This window comes from Gouania willdenowi, chromosome 5 (genome assembly GCF_900634775.1).
Source record: "Gouania willdenowi chromosome 5, fGouWil2.1, whole genome shotgun sequence".
Taxonomy (NCBI): Eukaryota; Metazoa; Chordata; class Actinopteri; order Blenniiformes; family Gobiesocidae; genus Gouania; species Gouania willdenowi.
In genome coordinates, this window is record NC_041048.1 from 13,001,284 (window position 1) to 13,026,989 (window position 25,706).

Sequence of the window (25,706 nt, forward strand, 5' to 3'; positions counted from 1 at the left end):
TTGGCCTTTACATGTATAAATAAAAAGCCTTTCAGTCAGTTACTTGGTTTTTGTCTTTTATTTCCAATTTACATTTATTAAAACATAAGAAAACCAGTCAAAAATCATAATAATATAATAATTCTATTTCTTATTAATAATAATGCTATTATTAATAATTAAAATATACACAACCTCACACAAGCCAACCCTTTGCACTGATGTGGGACTGAAGCAACATTGTTCAACACATTTCCAATGTGTGTGTGTGTGTGTGTGTGTGTGTGTGTGTGTGTGCGTGTGTGTGTGTGTTAATGCAGAGGGCGCTGGACGTGTGAGGACACTGGAGGGTAGAAACTGAGAAGTAGTGCATGACTACATCTAAAAGGGGCAGCATTTTACCTTTCACCAATGTTTGGTCATGCTCATATTTGTCTGAAAATCTTTGGGTTGCGAACAAAGATTCTTTTTTTTTAAAAAAAAACAAAAAAAAACAAGCATTTTTCCGTTACACTATTGTGTGAGGTAGCTTTAAAATCCAAAACAAAATGTGAAATGTGTTGAGGATTACCTCAAAGCATTTAGGTTACAAATTAAAACCCCAGGGCCTACTGGTCACGCTGAGAACCTGTATATATATATATATATATATATATATATATGTATACGCAGATACATATATATACATATATATTAACATATAAACACATAGCTACATCAGAGAATGTGGTTGTTAACAAAAAAAAAATCAAACTGTTTAACAACAATAGCACCATTGACTTTATTACAGACATTAATTTTTAATACACACATTGGCATTAGAAAAAAAAAGGAAAAGAAAAGGAAAACCTGCATTTACTCTGTGGGAAGTTTTTTTGGTTTTAAAGTTGCATATTTTAGTGATTGTGGTATTGAAGTAATAGGATGAGAAAGAAATATAGGAAGTATGCAAGGAAGTTATTGGATAAGGTATTTTTCTTTCTTCTTAACTCCACAAACTCAATCCAACTACAGACCAAGGACCCAAACCTAAACAAACAAATAAATAAATAACTAACACGCCGCTCTCTCTCTTGATCCATGGTGTTCACATGCTCTCTACTAACGTCCTCCTGCTGGTAAAAGGATAAGGATGGGTGTTCTCAAAGGGTGACATGGTTTTTTTTGGGTTTCTTTTTGGGCAAACGTAGGGTGTCCATGGGAAAAGACGCGCACGTTGACGGGAGGCCATGCTGCTGCCATGGAGTGCAGATATCTAACAGAGTTCAACTTAAAAAAGCACTTTTTACTTAGAAAAAATGTCCTGTTTTTAGAAAAAGTGTCTAGATTTTTCATTCTCTCCTCCTTTAGTCAAATTGTAATCCTCTTTCGTATTAATTACCTTTCGCCCCAAATCTCCATTTCTTTCTTTTGCTTCTATTTCACTCCAAATTCTTTACAAGAAACAGACTGGCCCGACATCCACTCCAAACTCCTGGTCGGCTCCTCCAATATCCATTGGGGCAATGTCCACAATGGGCAGACGAGAGGTCTTCTGTGATCTGTATTCGATCACCGTCTTGCCCCAGTGTCCCGTATGTCTCTGCGTGGAGAGAGCGTAATGTTTATGTGAAATATTAATAATATCGAGTGCCCATGTATGAAAAGGAAAAGTCCTACCGTGCAGCCGTCTTCCATCACGCTGTAGGTGAAGCGGCTGTTGCCCTCAGCCCTGATCTCCACGTCGTTGGAGCCCTGCAGCAGCACAGCCTTCTTCAGGTTGCCCGTCGAGGCGTCCATGTAAGCCACGCTGTTCTTGCAGTTGTACGTGATGTTCTGAGATGCTTCAGTAGACAGCAGTCGCAGGAAAGTCATCTGGATGGCTGCAGTGTTTGGTGCTAGACTCTCGTCACCATAGCTGAACTGCAACAGAGATGGATCAGAGTAGCAGTTACTGTTACCTATGATTGTAGCTTATTATAACTACACTAACTCATTGTTTTCTGTTAAAATTAGCAGTTATTCTACATATTCTATACAAAAAAAATTCACACACTCAAAGAGATGATTACCGTACCTGAATGCAAATAACCAATTACTTATTATCTTGTAATTTATCAAATATCATCACTAGCTGTGTTTCCATTACTCTTGGAAATGTGCAAAATCTAAATAGCGCAATAAAACTGGTAATGGAAACACCTGAATTAAAAAAAACAAAAAACACTCAAATATCGCTAAAAAGTTTTTACGCTTTCATGAGGAATTTCAGACGATCCGATATTGAAATCTGTCGCAAGGGTGCAATGGAAACGCTTTTTCCGCAATTACACCTGTACATACTGTACATGGTCAAATGACATGAGGTACCTGATCCCATGACCACTTTCACTCTGTGAAAACATGGCGTGGTACGTGTAGACAAAAGAGAAGGCCGGGACATTTCTTAGCATTATACTTTAAAATCATTACTGCCACATTCGACGTGAAACAACAAAGGAATGTGGAGTGTTATAAGGAGGTCCGGAGTGTCCATCCTCCTGCTGGGAAGTCTCAATGAAGTTTCACAGGAGTTACGAGGCTCCTGCCCAAAACAACGTTCAATGGAAATAAGTTCAAAGCGCAATTATACTTTGTCAACATTTAGAAATATCGCTTTTATTTTGCAAAAATCTGTAATGGAAACCCAGCTACTGAAAGGTGGTCTTTACTGTGGAATACCTGACGAAAGAAGCTGCTGTGTCTCAATGAGTCAACACAAAAACGCAACAATGATGCACAATATATCTTATGGTGTTTATCTTTCACAGCATTTCTAAGAACAGGAAGAAGCATCTGAACAGTAAAACTTACGTGGAATCCTCCATTCATTGTCTCTCCAAACCAGACGTGTTTGCGATCTTTGCTCTTGCTAGACCACCAGTTTTTGCGAGGAATGCTTGAGGGTTTGGGTCGGACGCAGGACTCTCCGGTCTCCATGTTGCAGAAAACCTTGATTGCATCAACGGTGCAACCTTGGTTGGGATCAATCCAATACTCGCCTGCAGAAACAGGCAAAGAAACAACATTACATACAACATCTAAATATTTAGATAGATAACTTGCCTGCCATGCTTCTGTTTAAGGAAGATTTAATTATTGGCAGTGGCTATCCGTACGGTTGCCGTATCAATATACCAACATTATATTAGTATGCAGCGCCCCTATTTGGCCAGTTCAGGTCGCGTGACTAAGACTAAACCTTATCCTAATCCTAAACCTAAAAATTGTTGCGATATTGGGTTATAACCTAACTTTAAAGCTAATCCTAACCCTAAGAGGCTACTTGTACTTCGGTAACCGTACCAATAGACACTTTTCTTAATTATTTGGATTTAACAGGTTTGTCCATTCCTGGGTTTAACTACTTGTAATCTGCCCAATGCACACACTTTTGCTCCACAAAATATATCTACCCAGACTCTACTTTTAGATAAAGTGAAGCCTACAATGTAACAGTCCGTGGCATCATTTTACCCCAATTTGACCAATTCCTGCAGGCGTCACTCACCACTCTTCCAGTCAGGATGGCAGAGCCTCAGGTCCCTGCAGGTTCTTGCCGGGTTTTTCTTGGATCCCTCAGGACTGCGGATGTTCTCAATCTGGCTGTTGAGGGACTTGAGTGTGGCGTCGACCTCAGCATCATGCTGTCGGAGATTTCCAGCAGCCTGGTCAGCCCTCATGTACCGGAGAGGATCTGGGGACTTCTCAATCTGTCCCAGACCAGCAAAGGCAGACATATCTATTCCAGGGCCAGGGGGTCCGGGAGGACCAGGGGGGCCGGAATTTCCGGGAGGACCCTGAGTGGCAGACAGAGGTGTGTTCATTTCGGAGTTTAGACAAAATAATTCCCTGAATAATATTCATCAACATCAACAACTGTGAAAACTTGAACTGATTTCTGAGCAGAAGCTTTTTTTTTTAGCTAGCAGAAACAAATGTTAACAATACTCACTGCAGGACCTGACTCTCCTGAGCGACCACGGGGTCCAGGAGGTCCGATGGGTCCTGGCAAACCATTTGATCCATCTTTACCAGCAGGGCCAACTGGTCCAGGGGGTCCCTGTAGACATTGGTGGAAATGTTGAGCTCAAAAAACAGTGTATTTGACTTAGGAATTAGAGCTGATTTGATTTCTTGTGTGTGCATTTACACGCTGTCCAGAAGGTCCAGCAGGTCCAGTAGCACCCTGGTCTCCAGCTTGGCCCTAAAATAAATAAATAATAGTTAATACAAATGAACAACAAAGAAAAGGATTTTCTATTGTAAAAACCAGTAAAGTTTGGATACTTACTGGAGGTCCAGGAAGACCCTGAAGACCGGTGAAGCCTCTGTGTCCCTTCTGCCCTCTCTCACCAGACTCTCCAGCCTCACCCTTGTCACCACGGGGTCCTTGGGGGCCCTTAAAAGATAGTTACACTTTTTTTGAAAAATTCCTGCAACTTAATATATGTACATGTTGATATCTGCGTGACAACTGTTGATATCAAGAACAAATTCATACGGGCATTCCTCTGGCTCCAGCAGGTCCTGAAGGTCCGGCTGGTCCTTGAGCACCCTGAAATCATAGACAAACACAGAAAAAGATTGGGCTTTTTAAATTGTGTTTGAAACAATGTACATATTATCCATGAAATGACCTGTGTACAAGCTGGAGGGTTTAATAAGTCTACTCATTACATACCCACATGTCCTTATTTGACTTCTTTTGAATCAGAATAAGCTTGTTTGCAGCTCAGCCTGACTCTGAGAAATTACAGCTTCTTAGGATGAAAGGGGAATTTTCTGTCTTGCTTTTGATAACCTGCGAGGTCCAATATGTCCTCTGGTGTTTGAAAACACAATTATAATAAGGGAACATTCAATTAAAATAAAGGGTAAAGTAGATTAAATTACTCGATATTTTTTAAATCAACAAATACTATACACATCAAATGTTAATGGAATTTTTTTTATCTTTTAGGCCGAAAGCCTTTGAGTAATACACTTTTGCTCAAAATAGAACAGATGGTCTTTTTGTCCATAAGCCATTTATATAAATCATAGCATTCATTTTATAACTCCTTAAAGGTCATAGTGTTTCCTTGTGTGTGTGTGTTTGCAATTGTATAAAGGTTGAGTACTTCACTACATTTTTCTATTTGGATTACATATATTTAGTCTCTACTAAATTTGTCTTTGACACTTCAAATGTCCTACTATTGTTTATTTTACCTGCTCTATTCTTTCTCTATCTATATATGATCATCCAGCTGTAGGACTCAAGCATTCTAGTTCAGTTCTTGTGTTTGAAGAACAAACAAGCCTCCATTAGTCGTATCTTTTATCTACCACCCCGACTCTTCTGCTGGTTGGGGATTTGCATTAAAAAAATATTTTATTCAGTTAAAGTTGCCACTCACAGACTCTCCTCTGTTTCCTTGTTTGCCAGTGGGACCAACAGGACCAGGACCACCAGTAGCGCCGGGAGCACCAGGTGCACCAGCAGGGCCAGTGTTACCACGATCACCCTGAGGAATTCAATCCCAGCAGTCAGAACTGATCCATATGAACATTAGGTCAACATTGGCTACCGTTATAGACTGTTGGAAAAAGAGTTCCTATGAAAATAGCCACGTAATAGCAAATTTACTGTTATTTTTATCAGAGGTTGTCTATCTACCAAAAAACTAATGCGTAATAATAAATAATAAATGGGAAGTATTTTAAACTTTTTAGGGAGTTTCCCCACCTTGATTCCAGTAGCACCATCTCGACCAGGAGGCCCATCAGATCCAGGGTTGCCCTGTGAGGGGGAATGAAAAAAATCAAGCATTATTATATTTTTCCCCCCCCATCACCCATCGAGGCAAATGTTTTACCTGAATAAACATCTGCTGTTGACAGTACGAACACAATGCAAATTCATAAATATGATGTAAATAGTCCAACATTTTAATGAGACTTGGTTTGTCAATTTAGTCATGGAAACATAAACAGTTGAAATCAAATAGGCTGCGAATATATTGTTACCTGCAGCACTTGTATATATGTATCCTTTATTCTTTATATATATATATATATATATATATATATATATATATATATATATATATATATATATATATATATATATATATATTAAAATATATTAAAAAAAAAAAAAATATATATATATATATATATTTATTTTTATTTTTTTCTGGTTTGTTTGTTTTATTGTTGTTCTTCTTCGCACCAACCGCCAAGTTAAATTCCTTGTACTGTTTTTAAACTGTACTTCTGATTTTCTGACCTCTCTGCCAGGCTCTCCTGCAGGTCCCGTTAGTCCAGGTGGTCCTACAGGTCCTGGGGGTCCGCGGTCTCCAGCCCCACCAGCTGCTCCCTGCTTACCAGGTTCGCCCTATAAAAAAGAGAATTGTTAGATCTTATAAATAGAATCAAAGCACACATGCAGCACAGACCTAAGTTTTTATTGTATAAACATATTATAAGCCTGGGACAGTTAAAGCTTTCCTAGGTAAGTATAAGCCATGAGGTTGTAATCAATGAGAAAACACACACAAGAATTTCATCAACCAGTGTTTTTCACCTTTTGTGCATAATTAGTGTAAGTGTTATAAACGGGAAAATAGTAAATCTTTTGACAAATTGTTTATTTTTTACATCACCCAATATCAATTTAACGTCCATTTAAAAACAAATAAATCTCACCCTTATTTTTTTCATTTAAAAGATGACAGAAACCACTATTAATTTGAATAAAGTTCATTTCTTTAATAAACCTTGTTATGTAAAGTTAACCGCGACCCTGACAAACAGGAATAAGTGGGTCTGGAAATGGATGGATGTATAGTTAAGATCATTAATAATTTAAACAAAACAAAATACAATAAATTACACCAATATAACATAATGAGGGATCAATGGCAGAGAGTTTGTAGGAATATATAGTAAAAAAAACAGTTTTTAAAGGGCTTCTTTCTTCAGAAATACCAAATGTGCCAAGTTTGACATCACTGCAGGTCTCTCCTACTGGTGTCTCCCTTCAATGTTTGCTGATAAATAATAGATGTAAAAGCAAGCTCATTAAGATTTTGTGGACGAAAGACAGGTCACATATCATCCTCTTAAAGCTTTATACAGAGAAGGCTTCCGGACATCGATCATACTGCACATCCAATGGCAAAAATAGCATAAGAGTTTCAGTTTATGGGATAGTTGAACAACTCACATAGGCAACAGCAGTGTCAGGTTTTAGAATGGTTATGTAAGGTTTTACAATTTTTGAACACTTTTTGTAAACAAACAAAAAAAAGCAAATTTTTCGCAAATGCATGTACAGTATCTTTGACCGGTCCAATGTCTGACAAATAACTGACAAATTAAAAGTAAATGTGATGTTTTCATTACTTTAGTGCACTGAGCTCAGTCACTTTAAATTTTCACTTTGCAAATTTCTCCTTTGTGGGACTAATAAAAGTTATCTTTCTCTAAAACAAAAATAAGTTTAAGCACAAACTTAGTTTATTTTGCATTGAATATTGTGTTTCCAAACAAATGTGTTAGTTCGAAAGTGTGTTTACGTTCACTTAAATCACTAACACATCCATGCAACCTTAGTCTCGTGGAATAGAATGACCTCATTTCATTGGTTTTCTGAGGCTGCAAACTAAAAATAAAATTAAAATAAAATAAAAAAAATGACTTACAGAAGGTCCAGGCAAGCCAGGGAAGCCTCTCTCACCGCGCTGACCAGGGAGACCAACAATACCACGCTGACCAGCCAAACCCTGAGGCCCTGATGGACCAAGTGGACCCTGCAAGGGCCAACAAAAGACAAAAAAACAGTATTATATTCTGAGTTTTGGATTACTGGATTTCTACATGAGCATTTTTTCAATAGACTTGTGTGTTTTTAATCAAATATATCAAATATTCCCTTATTAGGAGACCTTTTTTAAGGATGTTTTTGCAATAAAAAAGTGAGAAATTCCTGCAATTCAATACAATCTACAATCTTTCCTTTTTCTCTCTTTGGCATTTCAATTGTTAGATATGTGATTTATACCTTCTGTCACTCACTACCTCTACATATTTTATACCCAGTCCTTCATTCCAGCATCAGTCTCCACGTCACGTCTCTGGTTTGATCTAATCTCAACCTGCTCTGCTACACGTTAGCATTAAAGCTCTGACTGGAGGTCACGTCTGAGGTTCAACGGCCAGTGAGTGGATTTTGACAAGTACAAGGTTAGGGATGTCATATATGTTACAGTATCCATCCTGATGGGATTTGTCACATGTATGAAACGTGTTCAGAGGTGGACTGGTCATCTGGCATACCAGGCATCGTCCCGGTGGGCCGGTCTGGTCCGCTACGTGTTTTTGACAAGTGATTGGAGGCAGACATGGTAACAGGTGGCCAAAAATGGTCCAAAAGTGGCAAAAATGTGGCAAGAATAGAGTGAAAAGTGACTAAAATGGTCCAAAAGCAGTCAAGAGTGGCCAAAAAATGGGCAAGTAAAGAGGAACCAGGTGGTATGTAATGGCAAAGAGTAGCGTTAATAAGCAAAATGTGGCAAACAATAGTGAAAATAAATTAAAGAAAGGACAAAAATTGGATAAAGTGTGAAAAAGTATTTTCAAAAAAGGACAACAAATTGGAAAAAAAGGAATATTAATTGGAAAAAGGTAGCTAAAGTCTGAAAAAAAAGTCATAACTTTTTGAAAAGTGCAAAATGGCCAAAGAAAAAAGGTAAAAATGGGTCAAAGTTTCGCCCTTTTAAGGTTTTCTGGGGGAATAATAATTAAAATGAAGACATAAAGAGCCACATGTTGAGCATCAGCAACAGCTTCTACAAGGTATCGATGATAATATAGTGGTCTGGTTTGGATAAAAATGCCAGGGCTGAATTTTGGTTCCAGTCCACCCCTGAACGTGTGCACGTACGTACACGCCATCAATGAGTCCAGGGCTATAAACAGCCTGTGGTCCTGTCCTCACTCTGAAGCACATTGTACTTAGTTGGTTATTGCATAAAATAATGAATAATGACAGCCCTAATAAATAGTGTCTCCATTATAGATGAATTGGCTGTTATGGAATGACAAAGTGTCTCTAAAGTAAAGAGAAATGGAGGAAAGAAGCACATTTTCTTCTCTTTATAGATTATTATTATTTTTTAATGGCAGGGACTGAAGATAAAGGAAATCATGTAATATTTCAATGCTTGAGGTTCTGATAGAGGTGAATGGTAAAGAATTAAAAACTCACAGGTGGACCATCCTCTCCTGCATCTCCCTTCTCTCCTGAAGCCCCAGCAGCACCTCGAAGACCAGCGTCACCCTGTCGGCCTGGAGGCCCACCATCTCCCCTCACACCTTTAGGTCCATCTTTACCGGGTGGGCCAGCAGGACCAGAAGGTCCTGGGTTACCCTGAGAAATAGAAAGATGTTGTTACACCCAAACAACATAACATAACACTGATGTAGGCTGGACTGGATTTAATTATTTGCGTTGTGTTTTGAAAAACGACTCACACAACAAGTCGGATCTCTCTAAAATATGTTGCACTTGTTTATAACCATCTCAATACTATTTCCATTTATTCATACTATTTCGTAGCATTTAGGTGCCAAAACTGAACAGTTAACAACTAAAAGACCAGCTAACTCAGTGGTTTCCAACCTTTTTTGGATTGTGACCTCATTTTGATACCACGATTTTCTGATGACCCCAAAGACATTGTTTTTTCTTCCTAGAATTAGTTTTTGATCACGTTTGTTACAGTGTTACAAATACAGAATTAGTGACAAATTGCACCATCTCAGATATTCTTATACTGCAGTTTATTTGAACTACATTTATATTATATAAATACAGTTAAAGTGGAGAATTGTGTTGTCGATGAATGAATATGATGAGCCGTTCGGAGCCCTTTTTTTGAAATGGGGTACGGGGCCTGGGGGCATACCCCCCATTTCCGGTAATTTCCAAAGTTGTGTGATATATCTTTTCAAAGGTAATTCAACGTAGATTACGTTTATGCCTCGTACAATTTGATTAAAGGATCCACCCCCCTTTCTAAGGCAATTTCCATCAAAGTCATTTTCTCATTTATTTGTGATATATGAATGGGGACCATTACTACAGGGGCCCCTGGGGGCTCAATTTTTCAATTGACTACTCCTCCGTTAATGCTTGTTGAATCGGGCTGTAATTTGACATGGATATTTTATGAACGGATGTCAAGAGCCTCTCAGAGACGTTTTTGAAAAGGGGGGACAAGGGCCCAACCCCTTTTCCGGTCATTTCTAAATTTATCGCAACATAGTTGTGTGATATATCGTTTCAAAGGAATTCAACGTAGATTATAATTTTATGTTGCACAATTTCATTTGTTTTACTCGATGAAACCGAGTCATTTCACTGAATTCTCAAGAACATGGTACGTGCTTTTCGGCGTGTGACGTTCCGCCGGCCCATCATCAGAACTTGTTCTTTAAATTGACCCCGTCTAGATCCACCAATCCATCTTCAGTTGACCATGTTTATCATTTTGACATAAAATTGTGTTTTGGAGTTGATAACAAACTTTTTAAGAAACACTTTTAATATAAAATATGATATTAGTTTAAATCATTTAGTTTATAAATATGTTTGCCCAATAAACTAAGGGAGGACTCAAGGAGGTCGCTCGACGACCACCAGTGGCCCACGGACCAAGACCAAGACCAGGGGTGTCAAACTCATTTTAGTTCAGGGGTCAAATACGGTGCAGTTTGATCTGAAGTGGGCCAGTAATTTTAAGCGGGAAAACCAGTAATTTCAACATTATTGTGCCCTAGTTTGCACTTTTACGTATACACAAAATACAAAATATGTAAGAAAAATGACAATATCCAAGCAATAAGTGACAGATATCAGCACCAACAGGATCTTCATTTAAAATGCCCTAGATTTTGTGACCAACTTCTATTTAATTAAGTGAAATATCATGTAATAATTTGAGAAAAATTAAAGTATTTTGTAAGAATTTTGAGTTTAACTGTTTAATATAAGCACCGGGAAAACTGTGAGCCCCTGAAAATATTGTAGAGTTTCATTTATAAAATGATTCATGTTTTATCTGTCATTTTTACTTTCTCCTGTGGGCCAAATTAGATGCTCCAAAGGGCTTTATTTGGACCCCGATCCATGAGTTTGACACATGTGATCACGACAAATTTCTCTGCTTGTGCTAAATACAAAGCTTTTCATGCCACCTTTTAATTTGTGACTACATTACCATAAACATGAAAATAGTTTTATACAATGAGTCTTTTCATAATTTTTCAAACTTACGTTGGGGCCAGGAGGTCCAACTCGGCCAGCAGCTCCAGGGAAACCAGTAGCACCCTATTGGGAAAAGGCTCAGATTAACAGGGCAAAGAGCAAGCACACAAACAGTGTTCTATAAATGTGTTGTTTAAAAACACAATGTTGATTAAAGTATCTTTCAATGATCACTTACAGGAGGTCCTTGAGCACCACGAGCCCCTTTAGGTCCAAAGACACCCGTGGGACCCTGAAATAGAAAACCATGTGTATGTCACTGCCTGACACATACTTTATTCAGTCAGCTGGTTCACATTTTGCCAGTGATGTCCATCACTGGGAAGCACAGCTGTCAGTATGACTTGATGAAAACTCTGCTGACGAAGTTCCAAAAAGACAGAGTAAGGAGAAAGTTTTCTGCAAGCGTAATACTTTTTTAAGAAAGTACACAAGTCAACCTCTCTGCCCTCTAGTTGTCTTTTAAGCATGAGCTCGACAAAATAAGAAGTCGCAATGTGTGAATTAGTCTTCTTGTTGAAATGAAAACAATGGGACACATACTGCAGGCCCTGGAGCACCAGATGGTCCTTGGGGTCCAGGGGCACCAGCGTCTCCTTTCTGTCCAGACTCTCCCTGCTCTCCTTTAGTTCCTGGTTGCCCATCAGCACCCTGAGAAGAAGCACCATTAGAACAATTGAGCATCATTTAAGTCAAACAAACAAAAAATGATAGAAAAAAAGGTGTAATTAAAGAACTTATTCCTGGATGAAAACAACATCACTGTGGAAAGCTATAAAAGCATGAACAATAAAAAAAAAAAAGCTTTGTAAAACCAGAAGTGCAGTTTAAGTTGTATCACTAAGATACAAACTCAGGATAGAATGATTTGATATTTTTTGCTTTATTTATCAGTTGCAACAAAGATCTGCAGGGTATGTCTGTGTGATTTTTATATCTATCATGTAAAGGTTGCTGGTTGGTGCATTGCAGCCGGCTTCACAAGGGCTGTCTACGTCAGCCTGCAATCACTAACATGTCTGTCACTCATTTGCTTCTATCTCCCCTCAGGAGAATAGAACTGGAGCCACTCTGGCTTTTACTGTGCTCTCACATCGGGAAAAAAAAATCTACTGTTGCACCCTGGTCTGCGTCTATCTGAGTTGGCAGAGACAAAACCAAACCTTACTGACCTACTTCTTTGCACTTTAATGCTCTTAGTTAAGGCAGTTTATTTTGAAAGAAATGTCCACTTTTTTAGCGCTTAGAAAACAAATACTATTCCCCGAAACCACACAAAAACCTACATATATCAGTGAAAACTTGTATTTGAGTGGTGATTATTCTTAAAAATAGCTGCCTTATTCATGTTTAATAAAAAAAAGCAAAACTGTTGCTGGTATACAACGAAATAATAGCAGTGAATGTACAGAAACTACATGTCGTAATATTCCATTTGCTCCTTTCTAAAACACAATGAGCTCCAGTCTTTCCAAAGGTCTCTATGTGGACCAGTTTCAGTGTGTAGGTCTACAGCATGTGTAATTCTGATCTCTAGTAATGCTTTTTTACTCACAGGGGGTCCAGCAAAACCAGCAGGTCCAGGAGGCCCAGTTTCTCCTCTGTCACCCTGAAAGATGTTAAAAATGAGCTCATCAGAAACAGAATAAAGCCCCCATTGAAGCGCAATAAAGTAAAGTTTGTCTAAGTTTATTTTTTAGCACCAACAAATTCAATCATTTAACACTGGTATTCAGCAAAGGTGAAATAGTACTCAAGTACAAGTACAAGTAAGTCATACATTAAATATACAAGAACAAGCAAAAAATAGCTCAATTAAATAGTACTCAAAGTAAAAGTTACTAGTTACTTCCACCCCCCATGTTTGTTTTTGGTAATCGATCTTGCCACAGTTCCCTTGCATACAGTAAACATCTCGCGTATAAACTTAAAAAGGAAGAGATGAAATCTTGCACAATTGTGCCTAATTTATTTTCCACAAAAGCATCTGTATAAAAAAAAAGGTTTGTCAAAATGTACAATTAAGGCCAATGAATTCAATTTAAAATAAAGAATTTATCAGGCTCTAAAAATGAGAAAATAATTGGCATTAAACACTGTTTTTGGCGCCTTGCATTACGTTTAATCTGGTTGTTATATGCTATGCTATGATGTGATGCTTGTGATTGTTGTCTGGTCATTTCATTTTTAAATGTTTCACAATGTCCGTTATCCATTTTTAAAATAAAAAATAATTTACTCAGTATCGGTTAAGTGTAGAAATGTAACTAATTACTTTACTTCTTTTAAAACCTACTTAAGTACAAGTAAATTTACTGATTTAGAAATATACTCAAAGAAGTACAAGTACCCATAAAAGCAACTCAATTAAAGTAACGTGAGTACTTGTAATCCGTTACTATTACCTCTGACTATCAGATTACTCGCTAACAGATCATTACCTTATATTTAAAGCATCTTTAAATAAACACATACGGCTTCTGTCTGAATAAATAACTCCCATTAGTTAGTGTGTGTGGTTTAACAACTGATGTGTACAGACATACACACTCTACATACAAATGTAAGTGGATGTGTCTTTGTAATGGACTGGTGATCTATCCCGGGTGTTACCAGTCTAGTATCCTTAGCTCAGATTGTTACATTAAATAGAAAGCTGAGAAACTTACAGGAGCGCCACGAGTACCAGGAGCACCAGAGGGGCCAGCAGGACCAGACTCACCCTAAAAGAACCAATGGTCACAGCATCAGTAACACAACAGCGATCAGTAGCTGATTGGATAAAAGATCAGATCAGGTTACCATGCTTCAGGCTTCTTAGAAACATAAAGCAGTTTAAACGCTATGTAACCCACAAGACCAAGGGATCCAGAAACACTACCATTTTTTTTGTTAATCAAATCAAGTGGCTACCTAATAGCGATCATTAGATGTAGCCTTCAATTGAAACGACATAGCACTCACCTTCTCGCCATTAGGACCAGAAGGACCAGGAGGACCAATAGGACCAGTGAGACCCTGTGAAGGAAAATAATACACTGAAGACTGGGACATCTAAAGGTACTTAAAGAATGAATGAATTCACACTTGCTGTCATTGTTTCATGTGATTCGAATGTGATTCGGTTACTTACTCTACCGCCATCTTTTCCAGGAGCGCCTTCAGGGCCTTTTTCTCCAAGGTCACCCTAAATATTTCAAAGAAAGACCGAGAAGTTAATGAATTAGATTGAAATATTAATAATAGAAAATCTATCCTGATGACTCACTCTGTCTCCTTTTGGTCCAGGAATGCCAGCACCTCCTCTCTCTCCAGGCATACCTTGCAGTCCGGGGGGTCCCTGAGCTCCAGCACCACCAGCAGGTCCAATGGCTCCCTATTAAAGGTCAGAAATAGCAGAGGATTGGTTTTTGCAGAGATAAAGAGAAGGAGAAAATAATAATATTTGCTGGGATGTGACAGCTTCATGCTTATATACGGTACACATTTTTTTTATAATTTCACAGTGAAATCGAATCTCACAGGTAATAATCTCACCAGGAAAATGAGGGTCAAAAGTTTACTCGTTTCTACATTTTGAAAAATAAAAAAATAACTACAAAACTGTCAGTTCCTAAGTAACCTATGCTCCAACCACATGCAGCTTATCAGCAGCAGCTTTAAACAGGAGATCAGACACAATCACACACTGCTGCTTATCTCTCCATCATCACAGTGTTACCACAGTGATGATGCTGTATAGCTCGCATTAGCTGCAGCCTATGTTAAACAAGCCTTTCCACAATTAATTACATTTTTTTTAAACCTTTGCTTTTCTATATCAATAACCCAGCAGCAGTCCTAAATGGTCTTAAACCCCCAGCCTTATCCTCATCCTCAGGCTAAGGAAACCAATAACCCGACCAGATAACAAACCACGAGTCGGAAGCAGAGCTGATGAATATCTATGGGAGTGAAAACGCACGATAAACCACAGGAAATAATGTAATAACGATAGCTTTTCAGATTTGGTCAGATGTCGTATACTCTTATAAATAGTAAGAGTATGGATCTACACAGATTATAGGACATGAAAGGTGAAAAGGGACTTTTGTAATAGATCATATATGTGGATCCTTGCAGGGTAAAAAAAATCTCAGTTGTTCTAACTTTTTGCGGATGTCGTGCACAACTTATTTAAATTCATCATCCTCATCACAAAACTCCAAAAGTTCTAGTTTACGGAATTGCCCTCCTGCTGTCAAAGGTACCAACAAGTACAGTTTATGCATAGTTCATCCATAGTTCATGTACCAAAGTATAAAATCGTGCTAAAAATTCCTTTTAATGTGTTTTTTTTATATATATAAAAGGTGCTCATAGTTTGTTTATTGATAATACATTAAACACATGTTTTGTTATATACATTTCCACTACAGGTACCCTTTAAAGAATAAAATGAACCTCTATCTCATACAAATAGCTGCTGCAAATATTAGTGTGGGTTAAAGGATGAATATTTTTTCCCATGATGTAAAATGATCAAAGTTACAAATACAAACAAAGCATTTAGTTTAATGAAAGCTACTAAGAACAGTCAGGCAATCAGGTCAAAACAACAAGGAAATGAAATTAAAAAAAAAAATAATAATTTACAAAATGGGTCAGGATTTTTAAACTTCATTAAACAGGCTACACATGTGCACACATACACACACACAATTAGCATTATCAGAGATGACAGAGTTAGCTAAGGGCACCTAAGGGAGCCGTGTTTAATTAAACAGAGATTCAGGGTTGCTGGACTCACCTTCGGCCCATCAGTTCCTGGTGTCCCAGGCAGACCTCTGGGTCCCTGCAGACCCTGAGAACCAGCAGCTCCTCTCTCACCAGGAAAACCTCGTTCACCCTGAGCAATGACACAGCAATAATTAACAACATGTTTGATAATATGCTGGACAAAGGAGCAACCAACTGGAGACTCACTCTGGGTCCAGTGGCACCTGCTGCACCACCCTCTCCAGGGACGCCCTGAAAGTGAGCAACAAAATGCATCAGACAAATTAAAACATATTAGGAATAAATAAAGATAGTAAGCATCTGTCCTCAAAGATGATAATAACTGTAGGGCAACATAAAATACATATTTAAATTGGATGAAAACATAGTATATTGACCTAAAGGTTCTATTTTCATAAAAATAATCACATCAATTCTTTTTATATTATTTTTCTATATATATTTTCTATCTCTAATCCTATACATATATAGCCTCTATTATTGTATTGTTATATTTATCTTCTTCATTGCACTATTTTTCAGGTGTTTTGGGGCATTCTGTGTGTGGATCAATAAAGCTACCATACTCTAAATTGGAATCTTAATATGCAACTGTTCTTACATTTCACAAGTTCACATTAGTATTTTCTTAGTGTTATCTCCATGGTAAGATGACTATATATTTTTAAGAAAAAAAAAAAAAACTTACCTGATCACCGGGCTTGCCTCCTTCACCAGGGGGACCTGGAGGTCCAGGCAGACCCTGTAAAAAGGATGGAAGAAAACCCAGCATCAGCAAACCAGTAGCTTTGATACGTCAAGGCAACAACATTGTTTTCTAATCAAATGTTATTGTCATTGTGCATATGCTTCTTTACACACACAACTAAAGTGTGGTCGGAGGTCTCAGCCTCCAGCAGAAGAAATACAATAAATAGTCAGAGAGACAAAAAGAATGGCATAAATTGTCTGAAATAGTCATGAAAAAAAACCAAAACATATAGTAGTCCTCAATTATTATACTAAAAAAATGAATTAATAAATAGATATGTACGGAAAAGCAGAAATAAACGAAGAACAAAATGAAATCAAAACAGTTGAACCAAATGACCTTTTCTCGCATGTGATAAACTGGGGACACAACTATAGAAATGCAAGTCACACCAACACCCACCAATCTCTAAATAGCTTGATAACTTCTCACATCAATGGTTAGGCAACATGGCCTCAATTATTCACTATATTTTTTTTTCATTCAATGTCACACATTCCACAATGTCAGTGATTCAATTTATTTGGCACAGTTTTAAACAGGTAGCAATGAGCTTTTGCACACATACTGTAAGTGTATGAGTTGTTCTCTTTAACTGAACCAGGTCAGCTGAGGTAAAGGATTGACTGGCTCACCTGGAAGCCTGAGGGTCCAGGCTGTCCTTGTTCTCCTCTCTCTCCAGCAGGTCCCTGGAAAAAAAAAAAATCATTATAGATGGATTTAATATCTTATCATAAGATTAGATTCCTGACTTCCAGCTCTGGGTGCAGTAAACAATCTAACCCTATAAGTGCTATTAATAATGTATATATATATAAAGAAAAACATCGATTAAAACATGAGACATGCTGCAACTAAGTGTTGGAGTCATCTGATAGTATTTGGAGGCTTTTGAACAGCACTTTGTGTTTCCCTTTACAATGACTGGATGATGGATGTGTTGAAGACTGCTTCTAAGTGTAGGCTGAAACAGGAGTTAGATAATATCGGTTCTGCAGCTATATATGGAGAGATGGGAGGTTATAGAGGTACACACCGCAGGACCTGGGGGTCCAGCAGAGCCAGTTTCTCCATCTTTGCCAGGCAGACCCTGAGGGGGAGGATAGGTATAGATTCAGAATGATACCAACAGTTTAGTCACAAATGAAGCAATGGCCAACCTAATAGTATTTTAGAACATTATTAATGCATAGAATTTAAATTTAAATCTATTGTCAAGAAAATTCACAAATGAAAATTCTCGTAAAGATATTTGTACACAGACATGTTATGCTTATGTGTTGTTTATTATCAGTCACATTCAGAAACCAATATGAAACATAGTTTTATGGCAACTGTGTAAAATATCTTAAGGCTTTATAATCAACAACGTAGATGTATGTTAACGTCTCTAAATAAAGGTGGACTCACCCTCAGACCAGGGGCTCCAAGCAGCCCTTTCTCACCAGACTTCCCAGGTTCTCCCTAAAACCAACAGAGCAGCATGAAACAAGTGCTGATTAAATCCCTGGTGCATTGTGAAAAGGATGATCATATTAGACAAAGAAAGTTGTTCTCAAACTGTGGTACGCACCTCTGTGATGTCATTCATTAATATTACTGTTCTAAAACATGTGATTGAACATTTCATGTTATCTTCATGAGTTTTGAAGAAGATGGGTTACATTTTTTTTTTTTTTTCAAAGGGTGCACAACAGAAAAAGTTTGAGAACCAGGCCTTTTACAAACAGGAACAAGAAGACATAGTCATCAACGTCCCCGGCCAGATTGGTTCTCATTGTAACTCTCAGCCTTTTTCTAAATGTCCTATTATCTAAGTACTTAGATGTATACATAAGAAAACATTATGGGACAGACCTGACTCCAACCCTCCTCACACCTCTGACCAGCCTCACTCCAACACCTTCACCCCCCACATCAAAGCTACAGTTTCACCCCAGCTGCCTACAGAGGCTCTCTCCCCTATCTTCCCCCCCTCCTCCCCCCCTCCTACAGAGACACCTTTCTCCATCAAAGAGAGAGATGTGAATAGACTTTTCAGGAGACAAAACCCCCGTAAGGCTTGTGGACCGGACTCTGTCTCTCCTTCTACCTTAAAGCACTGTGCTGATCAGCTGTCTCCAGTGTTCACAGACATTTTTAACACCTCACTGGAGACATGCACCGTACCAGCCTGTTTTAAGGCCTCCACCATCGTTCCTGTCCCTAAAAAGCTGAGGATCACAGGACTTAATGACTACAGACCCATCGCTCTGACATCTGTGGTCATGAAGTCCTTTGAACGCCTCATGCTCTCCCACATCAAGGACATCACCGACCCCCACCTGGACCCCCTGCAGTTTGCCTATAGATCCAACAGGTCCGTAGACGATGCTGTAAACCTGGCTCTCCACTTCATCCTCCAGCACCTGGACTCCCCAGGCTCCTACGCCAGGATCCTGTTTGTGGACTTCAGCTCTGCTTTTAATACAATAATCCCAGCTCTCCTTCAGGACAAGCTTTCCCAGCTGAACGTGCCAGACTCCACCTGCAGGTGGATCACAGACTTCCTGTCTGACAGGAAGCAGCACGTGAAGCTGGGAAAAACCATCTCTGCTCCCCGGACCATCAGCACTGGATCTCCTCAGGGCTGTGTTCTTTCTCCTCTGCTCTTCTCCCTGTACACCAACAGCTGCACCTCCTCTCACCAGTCGGTCAAACTCCTGAAGTTTGCAGACGACACGACCATCATCGGTCTCATCGCTGATGGAGACGAGTCTGACTACAGGTGGGAGACAGACCGGCTGGTGTCCTGGTGCAGCCAGAACAACCTGGAGCTCAATGCTTTAAAGACAGTGGAGATGATAGCAGACTTCAGGAAGAACCCAGCCCCCCTCACCCCCCTCACCCTGGGAGACTCTACAGTGAGCTCTGTGGAGTACTTCTGCTTCCTGGGGACCATCATCACTCAGGACCTCAAGTGGGAGCTGAACATCAGCTCTCTTATCAAAAAAGCTCAGCAGAGGATGTACTTTCTGCGGCAGCTGAAGAAGTTCAGTCTGCCAACAAAGATGATGGTGAACTTCTACAGCTCCATCATCCAGTCCATCCTCTGCTCCTCCATCACCATCTGGTACGCTGCAGCTACGGCCAAGGACAAGGCCAGACTGCAGCGTATAATCCACTCTGCAGAGAAGGTCATCGGCTGCAATCTGCCCTCCCTCCAGGACCTGTACGCCTCCAGGATTTTGAGGCGTGCAGGAAAGATTGTGGCCGACCCCTCCCACCCCGGTCATAAACTGTTTCAATCTCTCCCTTCTGGTAGGAGGTTTCGGTCCATCAGGACCAGAACCTCCAGACACAAAAACAGCTTCTTTCCCTCTGCCACCATCCACATGAACACACCCCAAGTCACCCACTGAACCCCCCCCCCCCCCCACCCGATCACCACCTCCACCAGCTTGATATCTGCTGCACTGTATATATATATTTATATTTATCCTATTTATCCTTTATTCTCTATCTATCCTTTATTTATCCCTCATCCTTTATATTTATCATTATTATTATTATTATTGTTGCTGGGTTGTTCTTTGTTGTTTTGTTTTGATTTCTTTTTGTTGTTTGTTTTGTGCACCAACCACCAAGTCAAATTCCTTGTACTGTCCTTAAAACTGTACATGGCAAATAAAACATTTCTGATTCTGATTCTGATTCTGATTCTGATTCTGATCACATCAGAATATAAAATTACTAACTATCTTAAACAGTTTCTAAGAAAAGCTGTCCCCTTTGACGATACCTCGAACAGAGTTAAAAAACGGAACAAGGGCGGTAATTCCGGAAAAAATAATTGAGTCCTTCTCATTTTCGAACTCCATCAAGGTATTGATACCTTGAAGCTACACACCAAATTACATTACCTTATTTTAAACAGTTTCTGAGAAAAGCTGTTCCCTTTGAAGATACCTCGAACAGAGTAAAAATAATGGAACAAGGCTGATAACTCCGAAAAAAATAATTGCGGGCTTCTCATTTTCGAATACCATCAAGGTATTGATACCCTAAACACACCAAATTTGGTTATCCTATCTTAAACAGTTTCTGAGAAAAGCTGTCCCCTTTAACTCTGACGAACGGACGGAGCTCAAACCTTTATCCCCCTTCCATATTTTGTTGCTGGGCGATAATAAAAATGGTTCAACATTTTTAACATCTTCAACATTAACACAAGTTTGCACTTACAGATGCTCCCTTTGGTCCAGGGAATCCCATGACACCTGGCTGTCCTCGGGCGCCCTGTGGTCCAGGAGGTCCAGGACGACCATCCTCACCAGAAGCTCCCTGTAAATAAAGACCATAGTTGAAAAAAAGAACTGTCATTAAAAAAAAAAAAAAAGAAAGGAAAGAAAAAAAAACAGAATCAAGATTTTAAAATGTGATTTATGATTCATACGGAGGCAACACATAAGATTTTAAACTAAGCTAAACATGAGCACAATTAAAATGCCCACTGTTCTCATCTTGAGTCATTGTATTGTAAATCCCAGGAACGTAAACCTGAACAAGCATAAATAACTCCTTTCCTTACTACCTTTGTTCACATGTGCATCTGAAGCCTCTCAGATATATACAGCAGATATAAGCTTTAAATACAACTGATAATGTAATGAAAAAAAAAAAACAACTAACAAACGAGAAAGCATTAACAACTCACAGCAAGAAAAAAAATCAGCTTCTTGATGTCAGTTGCTATACTTATGGTTGTAGTTATTTATACATGTGAATAAAGAGTTTTTTTTAAAAAAAAAAATGTAATTACATAAGGAGTATATCAATACATGCCTCTACATCTACAGACAGAGAAATGTGAGCCTTGAATTCAAAATAATTATAATTTGCCATGATTTGGGCATTTTCTGTGCAATTAAATTATTTCTCATTATATATCAAAACTGATTAAAAAAAATAAATAAATAAAAAATATCCTTTACGTAAGTGTTAGGCTACAGAACGATGAGTGGATCAGTGCACTGTTGTGTATCTCGGTCACATCCATGGCGTGCTTGAACCAAGTACAAATTACAGTCTGTACACAATTATTGTCTTTCACTAAAGTGCAGCACTTACAGAAGGTCCAACTTTGCCTTGTGGTCCAGCATCTCCAGGGCGTCCAGTCAGACCCTGTCACACGTTGACCACACACACACGCAAACGCACACACACACACACCCACAGCTGAATGAGTCATCACTCGTGACTACTGTAATACACACATGCGCTAATGAAAGGTACATCAAACGTTCAGCACCATAAGAAACATAAAGACAAGGCGACTGGGACTAACTGGCTCCGTTCAATACATGTTAACAAGCAGCGGTGCAAACATTTTAACACACCACCTACTGTACATGTCTGTATGCTGTGTGCTGTTTGATATACGTTGCCTTCAAAGTATTCAAAAATTGTCTCCACATTGCTATTTATATGAATAGTCAGCTTTTCATCTCTGCACAGTTTGACTCAGTGTGAACGGGTTCATAGTAAAAAATGTCACATCTTAGAGCAGAGATGGGCGACTTCTATCTAACAAGGGCCACATGATCAACATTTATGTTAGCATTTAGAATAATGACCAATCTGAGCATTAATACAGGAAAAAAACAAAGGGTTTTGTCTTTATAGTCCTTTTGTGTGGGTTTTCTTTGTGTTTTTAATTTATTTTGTCTATTTTCTTGATAATATGGCGAATAGTTGTTGCCTGTTTTGTGTGTTTTTCAACTCATTATGTGTGTTTTGTCCTATTTTTAGTGTTATTGTGTTATTTTTGTGTATTTTTTCTGTCATTCTGTGCAATTTCTTTGGTATTTTGTGTATCTTTGAAGTCCTTTTGTACATGTTGTTGTTTTTGTAGTCATTTTATGTTTAAGTGTTTGTTAAGTGTGTCTTTGTTATCATTTTGTGTACTTTTGTTGACATTTTGTGCATTTTGCTGTCATTTTCTGTGTTTCTGGGGTTTGTGTGTTATGTTGGGCTTCATATAACTTCCAACTTCCTGAATTACAATTTTGTTTTGGGGGCCACACAAAATTAGACCGAGGGCCACATGTGGCCCCCGAGCCACCAGTTGCTTATGTCTAGGACTAAATACTGTTATTTCAAACCAAGCTGCATGGTTGACTTTTCTAATGAATTCCTACAGAACAATACATCACTTAGTGCAGACATACCCTTGCACCAGGCAGGCCAGATTCTCCAGGTCGACCTGGGTCACCACCGGCACCTTTGGGACCACCGGCTCCAGAGGGTCCACGCTCACCGGGGGCACCCTGAAATATAACACAGGGCCAGTTACAAATAGTCAAGAGAGGAGATACAACTCATTGGTTATGTCAGCATGTGTAGGATATGAACACTGCCACCTTGTGGTCACATGTAGTAGTTTTATGTGTTACTCTATGTTGACATTAGTTGATATTGTGTTAACTGTTACGTTCTATTTTTAGGACACAACTTTTTTACACCTGAAATTAAAGTTCAAACTGAGTCATGAAAAAGAACTTCACTTGATGGATGCAGAAATACTATTTCAAAACTTTTAAATAGGTTCTTAATCTATTTGTATGTGTTTTATTAACAACCTATAAAACAATAATAGTTTAAAAGTTCACAAAATTTAGAGTGCAACACGATATGAGCTTTTTTTTTAAAATTTATTCCTGAAACATTTAAATCAGAAAAAATGTGTTCAAACCTCAGGCAAAAAACACATATAACTTTGTTAGTATTACGATGTTTAGTGAGGCTTGTTGGTGAAAGCATCATTGCTGTAGCTTCTGCACACCAAGATGATTTACACTTAATAATGTTGAACAAATGTTCAGACGGGAAGGGCTAATATTAAATACAATGTTTCAATGAGTAACAAGTATTTTTTTTATTGTAATTTGCAGTGATAGTTAATGTGTGGTGATTTGAATTTGAACATATTTAGACATGGACTACCAACTCCTATTTTCTTTTTCCAGGAGTCTGTGTGAAGCTTAACTACTACTCACCTTAGGACCCGCCAAACCATCCTGACCAGGAAAACCACGGTTACCAGGAGCTCCCTGAACACAAAACACAAATAATGAATAACTTAAAAATAACAAAAACAACAAAAGCTTCAACCGACTAATGATCATCATTGATGACGGTGGCCATCAAAACATATTAATAGCAGAAATTTTTTAAAATTCCCAAAGCCTTTTTTTAATTATCATTCTAATTATAATTTATACTGTGATTACAATAATTGTTATCTTAAATAATCCTTAATTTTTACAAGTATATAGTATTCCGGCCTTCAGTCAACAGTTTGCTTTAGCTGGCTTCTTTAAAGCTATATTAGAAGAAGTTTGTAGTGAATTTGTTGCTGCGTACTCTCTCTCCAGGAGGCCCAAGTGGTCCAGCAGCACCAGGCTCACCCCTGGGTCCCCTCTTTCCTTCTTCTCCTTGAGGACCAACTGGTCCCTGGAGACCGGTAGGTCCCTGAAAACACAACGTTGTTGCAGATTGTAAGCACAGAAAAAGACTAGTTTGTTATTTCGTTTGTTAATAATATTAATAATACTCACAATTTCTCCTTTTGGTCCAGCTTCACCTTTGAAACCTGCAATACCTGGGTCCCCCTACACAGTAACACAGTATTCATTTATAAAGTTGGAATAAGAAACAAAGACAGAAGACGGTTGTAAATGTGCTTGAATTATGAGCCACTAATGGCTTTCGGACTTTAAAAGACTGTGGGGTGGAATAAAAAAGTTTAATTTATTGTTCATGCACGATTCAGTGAGCACGTACTGATGTTCCTTTCGGGCCCAGAGGTCCAGTTGCTCCCTGAGGTCCGGGTGGTCCCCGAGGTCCGGGAAAACCAGGAGCCCCAGCAATCCCAGGAGCACCCTACAAACATAGAGAAAGGAGTTATTGATTGGTATGTGAGGAAAAGGCAAAGATGTTGCACTGAAAACTCAATCTTAAAGCACTAATAATAACACTTAATAACCGATGCAGTGATACTTTGGTTACATCTGTTTAATAGAAATAAAACTGACATCCTAATTTTCGGGTCAGATCACTTACAGCTGATCCTTTAGCTCCAGGCATTCCGTCTGTTCCAGGGTTACCCTGTTAAAGAGAGAGAAAACAGGTTAAGCTTCATACTTTACTTTAATAAGAATGCAACTATTATTATTTTTTAATCTTTATCACTTACAGAAGCACCAGAAGGTCCAGGTGATCCAGGAGTGCCAGATTCTCCACGAGATCCCTGAGCTCCTTCAGGGCCACGAGCACCAGTAGGTCCAGCTTCTCCCTGTGTAGCGACAACGAGAAAAGAAACTTCTGACTTTATCTGATGAAACTTCATAAACTATTAAAATCTTCAAACTGCAATGATTTGTGATTGGATATCATTAATCAATTTTTAGGATGTACATCAATAGAGTAAAACTAAAAGGATTACTCTGTCCCTTTCCTGCTTGTAGAGGTTACTTTACGATTGTATTTTTCTGATCCTAACAGATTTTATTCACTGCATATATTTACATTACCACATATTTCACAATTGGGACACTTCTTCTTAAAAAGGATGAAATTATATATTTATATATAAAAAATAGATAACACTTACAAACCTGGCAAAGTATCTCCTCTGTTACAAGAAATTGTGAAAAAAAAAACCTCAAACAGATCAACAAGAGCTGGTTCTAGAGGTGACTGTGTAATTCCTTTTAGAAAGAGTCAAGCCACTCTTTCTGTTGGTGCTTCTCACGCCTAGAATTCAATACCAAACACAACACGTGAACTCCAGACTCTGACTTCTTTCACCAAACATCTTAA

General features: G+C 38.6%; 1 protein-coding gene across 4 annotated transcripts in view; it reads right to left on the minus strand.

Moving 5' to 3' along the window:
• Positions 1-968: 968 nt before the first annotated feature.
• The window catches only part of col2a1b (collagen, type II, alpha 1b), a 47,772-nt gene continuing 23,034 nt past the window's right edge, over positions 969-25,706 (minus strand). For all 4 annotated transcript variants that reach the window (XM_028445794.1, XM_028445793.1, XM_028445795.1 and 1 more), the window contains 36 exons: positions 25,081-25,179; positions 24,948-24,992; positions 24,669-24,767; positions 24,443-24,496; positions 24,249-24,356; positions 23,882-23,935; positions 23,054-23,152; positions 21,954-22,007; positions 21,069-21,167; positions 18,255-18,308; positions 17,881-17,934; positions 17,480-17,533; positions 16,782-16,835; positions 16,280-16,324; positions 16,104-16,202; positions 14,583-14,690; positions 14,448-14,501; positions 14,279-14,332; positions 13,984-14,037; positions 12,870-12,923; positions 11,858-11,965; positions 11,493-11,546; positions 11,324-11,377; positions 9,254-9,415; positions 7,689-7,796; positions 6,272-6,379; positions 5,729-5,782; positions 5,400-5,507; positions 4,502-4,555; positions 4,292-4,399; positions 4,151-4,204; positions 3,953-4,060; positions 3,509-3,797; positions 2,812-2,999; positions 1,639-1,881; positions 969-1,561 (listed from right to left, as the gene is read on the minus strand). In XM_028445794.1, the coding sequence (XP_028301595.1) occupies positions 1,415-1,561; positions 1,639-1,881; positions 2,812-2,999; positions 3,509-3,797; positions 3,953-4,060; positions 4,151-4,204; positions 4,292-4,399; positions 4,502-4,555; positions 5,400-5,507; positions 5,729-5,782; positions 6,272-6,379; positions 7,689-7,796; positions 9,254-9,415; positions 11,324-11,377; positions 11,493-11,546; positions 11,858-11,965; positions 12,870-12,923; positions 13,984-14,037; positions 14,279-14,332; positions 14,448-14,501; positions 14,583-14,690; positions 16,104-16,202; positions 16,280-16,324; positions 16,782-16,835; positions 17,480-17,533; positions 17,881-17,934; positions 18,255-18,308; positions 21,069-21,167; positions 21,954-22,007; positions 23,054-23,152; positions 23,882-23,935; positions 24,249-24,356; positions 24,443-24,496; positions 24,669-24,767; positions 24,948-24,992; positions 25,081-25,179 (3,342 nt within the window). In that variant the 3' untranslated portion in view covers positions 969-1,414. The remainder of the gene's footprint in view (positions 1,562-1,638; positions 1,882-2,811; positions 3,000-3,508; positions 3,798-3,952; positions 4,061-4,150; positions 4,205-4,291; positions 4,400-4,501; positions 4,556-5,399; positions 5,508-5,728; positions 5,783-6,271; positions 6,380-7,688; positions 7,797-9,253; positions 9,416-11,323; positions 11,378-11,492; positions 11,547-11,857; positions 11,966-12,869; positions 12,924-13,983; positions 14,038-14,278; positions 14,333-14,447; positions 14,502-14,582; positions 14,691-16,103; positions 16,203-16,279; positions 16,325-16,781; positions 16,836-17,479; positions 17,534-17,880; positions 17,935-18,254; positions 18,309-21,068; positions 21,168-21,953; positions 22,008-23,053; positions 23,153-23,881; positions 23,936-24,248; positions 24,357-24,442; positions 24,497-24,668; positions 24,768-24,947; positions 24,993-25,080; positions 25,180-25,706) is intronic.